Here is a 14,611-nt window from a genome sequence, read left to right on the forward strand (position 1 = left end):
CAGGAAGCACACTTTTTTTTTTTTTATATTTTATTTATTCATTTTTACAGAAGTTGTAGCATATTCCTTTTGTAAAGCTACAGAACATGTTTGACTCATCAGTGTTTTGTAAGTTTGAGCCATGTGTTTATTAAGGTCTGAAATAAAACAAGATGAGAACTTAAATATTCCCAGCACTTTCTGTGATGTAGTATGGTTGCTTATCATCTAAGTTATAAGAAATTACTCTTTACATTAAGGTAGTAGCCTAGTGAGAACAGGGTGTTGGGGGAATCACTTTTTTTTCTCTAATTCATCAAACCGCAGTTTTTGCAAGTTCCCGCAATTTTTGCAAGTTTCCACAATTTCATCGCATAAAATAGCATAAATATCCTGCATATTCCATCGCATTTTTTAAGAAAACGTGCCGCATAATCAAGGATTTTTGCCCGCAACAATCACAAAAAAACTCCGCATTTTTCTGGAAGGACTGATTTACAGACATCAGGCAAGCCTATAAATGTTGATTTCCTCAAAATGTGTCTGGTGAGAATTACAGTAGAGTTATGGGTCTGACCTGGATAAGACGTGCGGCAGGGTTACGACGCTTCTCAAAATGTTTCTGCCTGTGCTGCTCTTGAACCTTCAGAGCAAAACCTGAGCCCAGGATACCCTGCAAAAGAGAAAAGCGTGCAGAAAATCTGTGAGCAATACCTCAAACCAGGCACTGGAGAGGTTCAACATGTTATTTAAGTTTTAACTCACAGCAGGAAGAGCGAAGAAAGCCACACCGATCAGACTGAAGGTGGCAGCAATCAGACGCCCATTCCATGTAATAGGAAACTTGTCCCCGTAGCCGATAGTTGTAAGAGTTATCTAAAGAATAGAAATGATTTTTTAAATAAAAAGCAGCATTTTTACTACAGAGTCTTTGGGTATATACTAAGAATACAACCTAGTAAGGCTAGGATGGTCATGCAGAGTTATAGGTTCAATCCCAGGTTGGGATCCTGTTGTGTCCTTGAGACCAGTTTATAGAGGAATATCTACAATGTCTACAATTACTCACTCTGGAGTTAAATGATCTACCAAAGGAGCCGAAGAGGAGTTCTTTTATGGCATTAGTCCATCTGTGAAATGGATCTTTGAACAGCATCTTGTTTCAGTGTGTCGTATCATGTCTTTTTATCTGATTAGATTGAGTCAGCAGGCCACTGTGGGCTTGGATGAAGCTGTTGCACATACCAGTCCCCACCAGAGGGCGTCTGCGTAGGTCTCGAACATCTCTGCATTGTCATCCTTCTCCACTGAGTACACCAAGAAAGATGCCAGGATGAGACAAAGGAATCCAATATACCACGCCGTAATGAGTTCCTACATTTAGGGATTGAAAATGTTATGAAACATGTGATACACTCCTAAACAAAAATAAAATGTGCTAACTGGATGCAATGCCATTAAAGATTATAGACATATTGTATGCCTTTTAGTCCATGTGCACATTTACATGGTCAGTGAGATTTTTTAAATGTTTCTGATAGAAGTCACTTGTGCTCAGCAACGCTGCATTTATTTGATCAAAAATACATTGAAAAAATTAAATATTTAGTATATAATTTAAAATGCAATTTATTTCTGTGATGTTAAAGCGGAATTTTCAGCATCATTACGACAGTCTTCAGTGTCACATGATTCTTCAGAAATCATTCTAATATGCCGATTTGATGCTCAAGAAACATTTCTTATTATTAATGTTGAACATCAATGTTAAAAACAGTTCACGTCTTATCAGTTTTCAGGGACATATATTCAAATTTTTCGCTAAATAAAATGCCCTCTAGAATGATAACGTCCACTGTGACACAATACAATCCGCCACAGACCATCAACAGCAAGTAGCGGCAATGGTTATGATGTAAACTAAAAGCTGATTTGGTAGCACTTTATTTTACAGTCCTGTTCCCCATGTACATTCGAATTATAGTTATTACAATACCTGTGCAATAACTAGGTACTAACACTAAACCTACTCCTAAACCTAACCATAACCCATGTAGTTACCTTATATTACCCAGTACTTTCTTAGGAAAGTATGCAGTAAGTACACATAAAATAAAGTGCAACCGACTATTTTAAATATGTCCTGTCCCAATTTCCTATTCAAAAGCCAATCTCTCAATACAAGAAAGACATTTATTTTTAAACCATTTCACGGGGTGCTTAAGGCCACTGAATAGTTTTAATAGCTGCAGACTAAATGGAGTGATAGTTTTTTCCAGTAATAGAAACTAATGAATAATAATGAATTTGCTGCCCACTGACTAAAATGGCAGACTGGTGGAAATATGCTCACTCAGTACTTAATGTGATCTTTTGCGATCTCTGTGTTCAATGAGTACAATTTTATATGTAAACAACACACATGAAACATTTGTCTATACATATGCATATTTACACACACTCAATACATGAGTGTTACAAATGTGCTGGTGTTTAACAGCAAAATGTATTGTATTGTTTTGTAAGAAACTAAGCATGTCACTGGTCACCTTGCTGTGCGCGTACACCACAGATCCCAGGAGCTTCCATGTGCCACCGCGGCGGTCCATACGCAGCATTCGAAGGATCTGAAGAAACCTCAGACTCCGAATGGCGGAGGTGGCAAAAACATTCCCCTGTGAGCCAGCGGCCAGCACAGACACCGAGGCAAAAAGCACCATGATATCTGCAGAACAACAGTGTCCATTAGTTAGCAGATTAAACCCCTCTTTAACACAGGAAATGTTTTTTGTTTTGTTTTGTATCTTTCTTCTTTCTTATCCTTCATACAATGCTCTCGAGCAGTGTTGGGTTACAGTGTTACTCTAAAAAGTAATTAATCACTAGCTAGTAATTACCAGAGGTGGGAGTAAGTCACACATGTGCAAGTCACAAGTAAGTCTCAAGTCTTAACCTTCAAGTCTCAAGCAAGTCAGAGTCAATTTTGTGAAAAGCAAGTCAAGTCAAGTCAAGTCACTGCTTTATGTCAAGCAAGTCAAGTCAAGTCGTAGCTTGGGTCACAAGTCACTGGCAAGTCATACAAACGTTTGATGATTTCACTGAATTTATATATTAAAATAAGTTAAAACTACATAAGCTGTGGACTATGGTTTTATTTGCAACATTTTTTTTAAATATGCATTTCCACATACAGCTGAGTGGTTACTACAATAATAAAAAAAATAAAAATAAAAACTACATAGCCTAAAATGTAAATGTAACTGAAATTAGGCCAACATTAAAGCATGAAAAATAAATATGCCTCAAACATTGCACAAGACCATTAAAATGTATTAAACAATTCACAATTGAAGTATAATGGTTCCTATGGCATTCTTCAAACTGGCATCCCCTTTATGGAACATGAACACATCCCAACAAGTTAGATCTTTCCTTTTTAACAAAAGAATAACAAGAAAAAAACAGTAATAATTGAATTGACACAAAACTTACACCTGTCAATCAGGTGGACACAAAACTTACACCTGTCAATCAGGTGGATTGACTATTGTACATTATTAATCTGTGTGAGTGAGTGATTTATTAATATTTGTGAATGAATGTGTGTGCATGTGTATGTGTGAAAAGTGTATTGTTTGCATGTCCATGGTTGTGTTTGACTGTGTGTGTGTGTGTGTGTGTGTGTGTGTGTGTGTGTGTGTGTGTGTGTGTGTGTGTGTGTGTGTGTGTGTGTGTGTGTGTGTGTGTGTGAGAGAGAGAGTGTGTGAGAGAGAGAGAGAGAGAGAGAGAGAGAGAGAGAGAGAGAGGTGATTTGATTGAGTGTGATTGATTCATTAATATTTGTGAGTGAATGTGTGTGCGTGTGTATGAGTGAAGAGTGTATTGTTTGTTTGCATGTGTGCATGGTTGTGCTTGCATGTTTGAATTTTTGTTTTGTGTATTTGTGTATGCATGGTTCGGTTCGAAAGTCTGTATGTTTTTTTTCTTTGTGTGTAGGTGTCTTTTTACAATCTTTTAGTGGTATTAACTAGTGATTTCTTTTTACTTACTTTTATATGCCCTATATACTAGCGGTATAAGCTAAACAGTTTTTAGAGATAAAACTCTTTACATTCGATTATCATGAAAACAAATCCCAGAGAACGGTAGACTGTACCAATGCATTATTAATTATTATTAAATTACAGTTAATTTTTTTTTATATTTCTTTTAACATTCAAGTCAACCCTGGGATAGCAGACTATATAACTAGACAGTACAAAGGGATGCATGCAGGTAAGAAAAACTGGAATATGGCATATTTTAACATATTTTAACCCGATTTTCATTTTCAAGAAAATATTTTTTCTCTGTGCTTTTGTATGTAATGGATTATTCAGATCATAAAAAAAAATCGTTAATCCAAGGCACTCTAATATTATAAAAAATATATAGAAAGCCTTTATTTCATCATGGCTTTAATATTTTAAAATCAGGTGACAAGTACTTGCACAACTATGCGTTGTGGCTAATGAGCCTTTGTCAGGGTGTGTGACCAAAGCCCCTTTCACACAGAGATTCCGGAAAATACACGGATAAAGTGACCCAAGATTTGACCCGGGTTCGTTTGATTTAGGTTCATTCACACTGCCAGTGATTTCCCGGAATCAGAGATTGCGTTCACACACAACCCCTAAAGACATGTAATGTCTTAGCAGCGTCTTAAGTTTGCTTATGAGCTGCGATTCTCTCTCTCTCTCCACGCTTGTGCATTCGATCATAAACTTGCGCATTACGTACCGTTTCACAGCTGGCGAACGATCCCGCGCTTCAGCATCATCACTACGACACTGCATTATTACGGCTTTTGTTCACACAGCGCGCGTTCCTGCTGCGTCACGTGATTGTTGCGGTGCGTTCAAATACAGATATTTATTTTTAAAAAGACAAGTTATTTCGAGTCATTTACCTCAAGTCCGAGTCAAGTCTCAAGTCATGAATATCAAGTCAAAGTCAAGTCAAGTCTTTTATTAATATTTGTCAAGCAAGTCTCAAGTCCTAAAATTTGCGACTTAAGTCTGACTCGAGTCAAGTCATATGACTCGAGTCCCCCATCTCTGGTAATTACATCTTCAATGGTGTAATTACATTACTGTAATTACTCTCTTTAAAAAGTATTGCATTACTTATTACTAATTACTTTCACCAACACAAGGATAGACATAAAAAAAATGTTTTGTCTCTTTTTTTAAAAACTCTTTTATTCTTTCAAATACATAAGCTAAAATTGCATAAATTGTTCTTGAACTGACCATAGTATTTAAAGGGAAATGGTTACATTAAAACAGTTTAACATTAGACGTTACATTTTGATGTTAAAATCCACTTTTGTTTTAAATAGAAATGTTCTATAGTCTACAGTATTTAATGCAATTACATCAGAAGTAACTCAGTAAATTACAGAAAAATTAAGAATAATCCCTTACTTTACTTTTCAAGGGAAAATTAGTAATTAACACTGCCCAACAATGCTCTCAAGGATGATGACAGTACAAGGAGATGCTGTGAAAACAGATATTCATTATATGGGCTTTCTAATCAAACTGATTCTTAAAGGCAAAGTTCACCCAAAAAGTATTATTCTGTCAACATTTACTCACTCTCATAACTTTCTTTTTTGAATAGAACAAAAGAGAAATGTTGAAGAATGTTATCTATTTGTGTTTGACATCAGGGTGATTAAATGCTGAAAGAATTGTCATTTGTAGGTGAATTATTCTAGTAATGTGACTAGGATCAGTCTCATATTTACTGGCATAATGTATTCTTTCAAATGCACTAATGGAGTTCACATTATTCAGCTGCAGCACTGGCACAATCCAGCGTATCAAGTGTCGTGATTCAGAGAGTGCCAACCCCTTTGCTCATTTACTGCCCCAGAAGAAGTTGGCAAAGCAGATTTTATTGTCTCTTGAGCAGAAAGAATAGCGAGAGATTGAAAGATTGAGAGGTTTAGAGAGAGAGAGAGAGAGAAAGAAAGGAAAACATGCATTAGAGAAGAAAATCAGAACAGAAAAAAAACGGAAGATGATTTTCTAACCGATGATACAGAAGGGTTTGCGTGCAAATCTCAGCCTTCCTCTCCATCCTCTGTAGCGACAGCAACACCCGGCTGCCCAGATACGCACAATATATTCCACGCCAAACACCACGATTGTCACGATTTCCTAGACAGACAGGAAAAACTTAATCCACTAGTTGACATATGTATTGTTGCCATATGTGGGTTAGCAGTCTGACTCGCTAACCATTAGGCCACGACTATAATATAATATAATATAATATAATACAACTTAAAAAACATCCTCACTAACAAATGAGATGCATGTCACAAAATGTCAACTAGTAGCAATGATATTTATTATTATGTACAATAGTTATGCATAAAAAATACACACATAAAAGCAAGCTTCTTTATGTTAAAAGAGCACTATGTGCGTGCTTGATGGCTAATGTTACACTGACACAAACAGATCTATAAAGTGTCATGTTCACAGCAATCCACATCAGCACTGGATAACTTGTCTCATTCTGTCAAAATGTGGAACAAGATCTACTGACATCTACAGTATCTACAACATGCACACACAAGTCTGAAGTGTTTGATATAAAAACCTGAGAGCCTCACTACCATGAATCAGCTCCTATAAATCACGTTGAAAGAATAACGGATACAAACCAGGATGTACAAGGCACTCTCAGAGCTTTTCTTGTGTTCTTTGATCGTGGCGAACACTGACAGAACCAGGCAGGAAAACACCAGCAGAAACCTGCAAGACAGACAGGACAGTGGTAAAGCATGATTTAATGGAATGCTGGGAGTTACTTTCACATGAGATATCAAAGTTTATGAATAAGCTCCAACTGACAGGTTTGATTTTTAAAAGTTATTCATTGACCATTTGTTTTGGACAAAGCAGTAGATACATATTCATGAAGGACACTTAATTGGAATTGGGCCATCTTGGGCCTATCGTTGGTTGTGTGATCTATGAGGAAAAATACTGGCTTGAGAGAGGCAAGAATCCTTGGAGAGTTCCTGACACCCTGTAGTTAAACTCAGAGATAAATCCCAGAAGAGAGCGGGAGAAAGGGAGTGAAGTGAAATGAAATGAGACTAAAATAGCTGAAAGTCTCATTAGCATAAAACCTCACTGGGAATCACACCCATGTACAGTGAGAGAAAAAAAGACGACCGATAAAAACTTTGACATAAAACTGTGGGGGTGCCTGAAATAGACAATACACTGAACTGATGTCCATAGGTACCTGGAGACTTCGAAAACAACAACAAACAGTGAGTTGTGAGATAAACAAGCAGCAACCTTCCGGTCTCTCATCGACTGGCCACTAGAGATGAGCTCCAAAAGAGAGTCAATCCCATATATCCCCCAGTTAAAATGCCCAACTTTACAGCAGAAAAAAATATGTTTACAGCCTGGTACAAAAAGTGGTTTTGGTCTATTTAGCTCATTTTGCCCTTCATGACAACTGTTTTTTATAACTCATCCGTTTAAATTATATTAAGTCTTAAAGTTCTGCATAATTAAGGGCGTGGCCACTTGAGTGACAGGTGGATTGCCGCTGCCGTCACTACTAGCCGTTTGTCTGCTGTCTGTTAGCCGTCACGTCACCTCTGATCCCGCAGCTGATCCCGCCTTTTTGGCCATTTTCGTTTATCCGGGAGTGACTGCCAAGATGGCGACGGCCGGCTCCGCCCACTTTGGGCTACATAAATGCTCTTCAGAAACCTACAGATGACATCACGGACACTAAGTCCATATTTTTTTTTACAGTCTATGGTGATAAAGTTAAATGTCAGAGAATCTCAAGCATCACACAATCAATGAAAGCACTTGAATGACTGGTGCAATGTCTTCAATAAATTGGAAAAAGCAAATCCAGATGCACCTGAACTGAAGTCGTCAGTGGTGAGGGTGACAACGGGTCTAAAGGTCCGCTTTTGATTGTATTTTCTCCCAAAAATTAAACAGCAACTAAAACCACTACAGTCCACTTTCCTAAACCCTGTTTCTGCAGTGCACAGCAGAAGCTTCCTGAATCATGAGCTCTCATCATATGCAATGCCAACAGATTTATTATGAGATCATTTTGAAACAGTCATTTTTAAAATATTGCAGAAGTGGCAACTGCGAATCCCTGAAACTGGCTATATATTTTGAGACAAAATATAACTCAAAAGAATGGTACTTGCAGTAAATTCAAATACTATCCTTCTTGGTCGGTAAGATTTTTTAAAAAGTTTTGGGTAAGTATGTATTTTTTTGTTTCTTTTTAAAGAAACTCATATTTCTTTCAGCAAGAATGCATAAAAAATATATAAAAAATTGATTTCCACAAAACTATTAAGCAGTAACTGTTTTCAATACTGATAATAATATTAATAATAATAATAAATGTGAGTACCAAATCAGCATATTAGAATGATTTCTGAAGACACTGAAGACTGAAGTAATGATGCTGAAACTCATTTGCCATCACAGGAATAAATTACATTTTAAATTATGTTGAAATTTAAAACTGTTATTTGAAACTGTAATAATATTTCACAATATTACAGTTTTCATGTATTTTGATCAAATAAATGCCGATGAGCATAAGAGACTTCTGTCACAAACATCAAAAAATCTTTCATTTCTGGTCAATTTATGTGACATTTGTTTCGAAACATCTTTTAAATTTCAGTGGAGAATTTCACTTTACGAGACAGACATAGTTTAGTCGTTGGCCCTGAGTTTGGATACATTTGCATTTTACATTTTCGACTAAAGCCCTGTGAGCGTAATAAATTAGGCAGGGTTCCAGACCTCTTCATTAGCAAACAGGACTATAAAGAAAGTGTATCAGTATGCCATTTACTGTCAGTATATCAGGTTCCAGACCTCTTCATTTGCAAACAGGAATATAAAGAAAGTGTACCAGTATGCTATATACTTTCAATATATCAATATAACAATATTTCAAACAGAGAAACTTTTGTAGAGTGCTGCTGACCACGCTGTTCCTCTATAAGATACATATTTTGTGAGTTGCTGTTGAATGATTATAGACGTGTCAGATATAAAAGACATCCACTCCTAAGCTGACCCTGTTATTAAAATGAAATGCCATAATAGAAATTAATCTGCTAATTTGGAACAATCAAACAGAAGGAGATCAGTAAAACAGACTGGTCCTCAAAGGGAATGAGGCCAAAGGTGAATAAATGAAGACTGCATTAATAAAGGTGGGAAACAGAGGATTAGAAAGTCAGTGGTCAGGAAGTCAGCTCAAATGAGTCTTCAAAGGAAATCTAATCTTTAAGCATGGATAAAAAAAATGCTGAGGCGTACAGAAACAGTGATATCAGAAACATGTCACATTATAAGAAACCTTCCTCCTGCCTTCCTGCTCTCAGACAGTTTGGACTTTATAAGGGGCTCCAGAGGATAAAGGAGGCATATTAATATGAACTTGCCCAGAAATCACATTAACAAAACATGGGTTTTTAGGAGCATCTGAATGAAAGTTCCTATTTGTCCTTCACTGATGCTGATGGCTTACTGACATATGCGAATTAGCGATCTTTGCATTTGCAAATCTCAAAGATCTAATTGTACTGCCTTTTCGGGGGAGGGGCTTTGTAAATGTTGCAAGAACATTTTGTTTTAAAAGTGCGAACTAGGAAGAACTAATTCGAGTTTTAATAACTCTGTTGGACAGACTGACCACCCGCATCAAACATAAGATTTATAATACTGAAATGACCTCAGCAACAATACAGCATTACGGCACACACTGTTTGTAACTGCTGAACCTTTGAGCATGATACGCAAGGAACCTATAAAGATCAGTTACATAAACAGTAAGACAAATCCTTTTGACTTTGTCAGACAGGTCATTGCTCTTGATATTGGCAACAGCCAGAGACTAATCTGGAAATTGTAAGGCGGAGTCGAACAGAGAGACAGCAAGGACACATGGTTTGAGTCAGCAGTGAATAAGGTAATAGTCATTGATTTAACTTATTCACCACTTTAGCACAATGCTCTCAAACCCAAACTGAACCATGCAGACTGCATTACTGACTGCATAACATTATTATAAGGTGACATTAAAGGGTGAATAGAGCAGAATTTCTCACATCTAGGGCTGGGTATTGACAAATTGCCTGATTTGAATTCGATTTCGATTCACAAGCTTGCGATTTGATTTGATTCTGATTTTGATTCAATTAGATTCGATATCAATTAATCGGGGGTATCAGTACAGTATATGGCAACTAATAATGTCAACTATACAGGGAACCCCAGTTTGTACTATACTTACTATAATTTAAAGGTTAAAATTAACTGAATTGTATAGACTACTTAAATTTAAATTATACATAAGGAATTTTAATAATAATGTTACAATAACTTTTTAATGGCATATTAATTATGTTTCTACTCGTTTTTTAAAATAAACATTTAAATGGTGGCTGCTATAATTTTTTGAAGAACAGGTTAATATGCAATTACTGACTAATGTATGGACATTGAATGGCTTTCTGAGGTACAGTAAATGTAACATTACTGTGAAATAGGCCTATTGTTCACAATTGGTTTCACTGACGTCTTTCCGAAGTTGAAACACTAATTTAGCGATTACATAAGACCTGATACGGATTTCTTTCAACATACCTTCGGATGTTCATTCATGTTTATTTCGTGTTATAACTAGTAGTAAAGTGGAAGAGATTTTCAATTTACATGTGATCGTTGCTGCCGCTTCGCTTGAACTGATGCACTATACAGCACTCCATCATGTTACATTAAAGAGCACCAAAACGGTATTTATTGTTTGAATTTCGTAATATAAATGACATGATTTGGAAGCTGAGACTTTGTTTCATATCAAAAGTAACAAATCACAAAGCTAATTGCGATTTATTCTATGCTCACAGTCACCAAGGCTGACCAAATATATAGTAAAAACTGTTCTATTTTAATATATTTAACAATTATTTTACAATGTAATCTATTTATGTGATGGCAAATATGAATTTACTCCAAGCTTCAGTCACAGTTGTGAAAACTGATTAAAAAAAAATCTGAATTCTTTGATGAATAGAAAGTTCGAAATTATAAAATAAAAAAGAATCTTTTGAAACACGTTTCTTTTTCATTAAATTAATGTGCCCTACTCCTTGCTGAATAAAAGCAAAAATGTCTTTAATAAAAAAATTTGAATAACTCCAAAGGTTTGTACGGTAGTGCATATAGTATATTATATATTAGAATATTTTATTCTTAACCTTCTGATTGCATTAGCTGCCCATAACTGACTATCATCATCTAAATGAAGTTCCATAATACAATAAGCATACTAATTATTGTAACAAATACTCTGACTCGCATATCAAAGACACCAGCATTCACCACTTCTAAGTATCTCCTTGAACCCTTTTCCTTAAGCCTGAGAAATAAAGGCTTAGCTAAGTCTGTGTACAGCATCAGCATGCAAAGTGCTATCTATGCATTTAATGCTTGCGAATGAGAAAAAAACACTTAAAGTAAGAGGCCAAAGTCAGCACACTGCACTCCACTCAGTATGTGTGTGTGTGTGCACTAGACAGAGTAAAATAATGGTGGTGACTGTATAAATAATGTATCTTCAGAACTCACATTCGTGTCTCAGGCTGAACTGGGAGTCTTCTATGAGGGTTGCATGACCGGCAGAGCAGACAAAGACATTTACAGCCACTCAACTCATGCTACAGCATCCATGATAGAGTCTATGGTTATGATGCTGCATTATGACAGATTGATTTATTATCTTCATAAGAGATCAATGGATCTCAAAATATTTGAGGTAATGGAACACTCTGGAAGCACTGTGTGTTTCTAAAAGGCTCAATAAGAAGAGATGCTATGCCTTGCCTTGAGAATGTGTGGATCAATCACATCTCTCTAGAGATTTGTAAGGATTCCTATTTGGGAGTGTCATTATTTAACCAATGGAATACAAAATGAATGACAATCTCCTACTAAATTCCAACATTACACAAAATAAACGCAAGGTTTTTTACAGCAAACAGTTACCATCAGGACTATTATAATTACTAATAACAGTATGCACAGTAGGACATAAAAAAGACATTTGAAACGCTGAAACTTCTGTTCAAATCTTAAAAACTCATATTTCATGGTATAAACTCCCTTCTGCCCAACAGAAAGACATTATTAAGGGATAATTATAAAGATAATTCAATATCTAACAGGGTTCAAACAAAGAATGAAAGAATGAAATCAAGGGTGAAATTCAGTTTATCCAGTAGGATCTTATTTGATTCTCTTCCATTAAAATCCTTTAGGACTGGTTCCAAATTACTACAGATATTTCAATCCGTGAGGATTTTTTGATTGGCACAGCAGGAAAATTAAGGAGAAAATACAACACAGCCCAGAGCAAAATAAAATAATGCCTCATGATGAGGATTCACAGTAGTTTACAACTTGCATTATTTGGCCAGAAAAAAAAAACAAAAAACAAAGAGAGAGGTATATAAAAAATATGCCTAAGTTACTACATTCATGGTATTTACAGTAGGCCTATATAAGCTACGTGTATGTCATTGTCCTTGGCAATTTCGTGTCGTGTATTCTCATTTGGATTTGTTCGTCATTGGACGTGTTGTCCACGCAAGCCTGATTTTATTGATAGAGTAGGCTAACGTATGCTTTTCGGCATGTGTTTCAATTGACTTTAGCTAAATATCCACTTCCTACAGGTCTCTTTTTGATATGTGTCCCGTGTAGGCCTACTACTCGATTCAGTGTGTGAGTGAGCTGTTCGAATGATTCAGACTGAATCGCGAACCGATTCAGACCTAACTTACCTGGTGACCGATTCATTATACAAAAACGACCCAAAAGAGTGACAACAAAACTGGTTTTAATGTAAACAGCTGATAATTTTTTTTCTCATCGCCAAACACGCGTTTTTGCGTATGTAAATGCTGATTTATTTCGACACAGACGTCTTTTGAGTTGACGTGTGTGCAATTTGTCACGGAATGGCGCCATGACCGCCACGTTTGAGACGCCAAGGCAAGGTAAAAGTAGGCCAACTTAAACTTTTCAAGCAAGTCCCGATAGAACGTTATTCCTGTATGAGTCTATATTCTCTATTCGGTTGTCTAACTACTTGAACGCAAGAACGAATCAACCTGCTCTAATATGTCTTGGGATCGCTCAAGCCTTTCAGCCAATCATTTACGCGAATACGTCACCTTATCAATATTCATAAGCCAGACTAATGAGGTTTAAAATGTGTCGCCTCACTTTCCAGATCACCCCAGCGACGGCCCCGTTTGATCCGCTGGCACGGTTCCCCCCGCTGGCATGCATCACAAATTTGTTGCCGGTGTTGTGTAGAGCAAACACGAGCGCACTGACGCGGTACAGGAGCTGACCGGTGCTGAAACCGAGTCTACAGTAGTAGAATACATAATAGTCTGTGAACACTTTCCAACGTCCCAGGTTATGAAATATGACAGCTGTGAAAAGCATTTGGCGGGCTGATTCTGAATTAATCTTTGCCATTTGCTATACAGACAAAACTTTTACACATTTTCGCACTGTTTGACTGACGCTCTGCGACAAAAGCTGCGGGCAGGCAGAGGCCGACAACATCTCAAACTTTCAGCATTCTGGGCGGTGCAGCACAGCAGCATCTGTCGGAAAGGTGGGCAGTAAAGACAAGCACGGAGCACATACTCACACATAAGCGTGGTAAATGAACGCCCAGCCGCGGGGTCTTTCCAGCGCATTGTAAAGGAAATTTTGCAGTCTGCGATAACGCGCGTTTCTTTTGTGAGTGATGCTCCCCCTGGACCTCGGTCTGCTCAGGATGCTGCCCCGTTTTGTGCTCTCGGAACCGGCGATGAGAAGTGCCCCGTCTCGGCTCGTCTCCGCAGCCCCGGGCTCCAGTCCCACAAAGCCGACTTTCTGTTTCTTCTCCCCTGACGGAGGGTGATAAACTTCACCGTTGGCGGATTTTTTCCCCATCCTTACAGTCTGACAGATCCAAACGAGTGTATAAAGTAGTCACGGGCAGACATTGCCGAACCGGGGTGTGTTCTGTAGTGCGGTGGTCTCGTACTAAAAGCCAATTGAAACGCTAAGGCGAAACTGCAATGGGTAGTCCTTTATCTTTACGCCTTCCGGCTCTTGCACGAGCCTCTGTATTCAATGTTTCAGCAATCAGATTTGGGATTAAGTGGCTGATGTAACAAAATGTTTCAAGTAGTAAATAATTAGAAAGCTAAATCGTTCAAGGAAGGAAAGAAAACTTTGCAGCCTCCAAACAGCGGAATGGAGACGAGAAGTAGCGTATATCACCTGAAGCAAAACTATAAAGCATTATAAAACAAGATAATCTCTTATAAAAAGGTTGATGTCCACTGCATGCACAGATGTGATTGCCAGTATAGCAACCATAATGGATCCCAAAAAAATTGTCAAAAACTTTCAATTAAACCCCAACTTTTGATTGGTCTCCTTACCAATCAAAAGTTGGGGTTTAATTGAAAATGCATTAATTGATGCAG

General features: G+C 37.2%; 1 protein-coding gene across 3 annotated transcripts in view; it reads right to left on the reverse strand.

The window, feature by feature from the left end:
- The window catches only part of LOC309511957 (potassium voltage-gated channel subfamily KQT member 2-like), a gene marked incomplete at its 3' end in the record, with an annotated part of 20,764 nt that extends 6,184 nt beyond the window's left edge, over positions 1-14,580 (reverse strand). For all 3 annotated transcript variants that reach the window (XR_014210832.1, XM_082187341.1, XM_082187342.1), the window contains exons 1-7: positions 13,783-14,580; positions 6,698-6,788; positions 6,059-6,185; positions 2,529-2,704; positions 1,225-1,353; positions 745-855; positions 557-652 (exon numbers count right to left, since the gene is read on the reverse strand). Coding sequence is in view for 2 of the 3 variants with exons in the window: in XM_082187341.1 (XP_082043467.1) it covers positions 557-652; positions 745-855; positions 1,225-1,353; positions 2,529-2,704; positions 6,059-6,185; positions 6,698-6,788; positions 13,783-14,069 (1,017 nt within the window). The remainder of the gene's footprint in view (positions 1-556; positions 653-744; positions 856-1,224; positions 1,354-2,528; positions 2,705-6,058; positions 6,186-6,697; positions 6,789-13,782) is intronic.
- Positions 14,581-14,611: the final 31 nt, after the last annotated feature.

This window comes from Leuciscus leuciscus (assembly GCF_965113295.1).
Source record: "Leuciscus leuciscus genome assembly, chromosome: 13".
In the NCBI taxonomy this organism is placed as follows: Eukaryota; Metazoa; Chordata; class Actinopteri; order Cypriniformes; family Leuciscidae; genus Leuciscus; species Leuciscus leuciscus.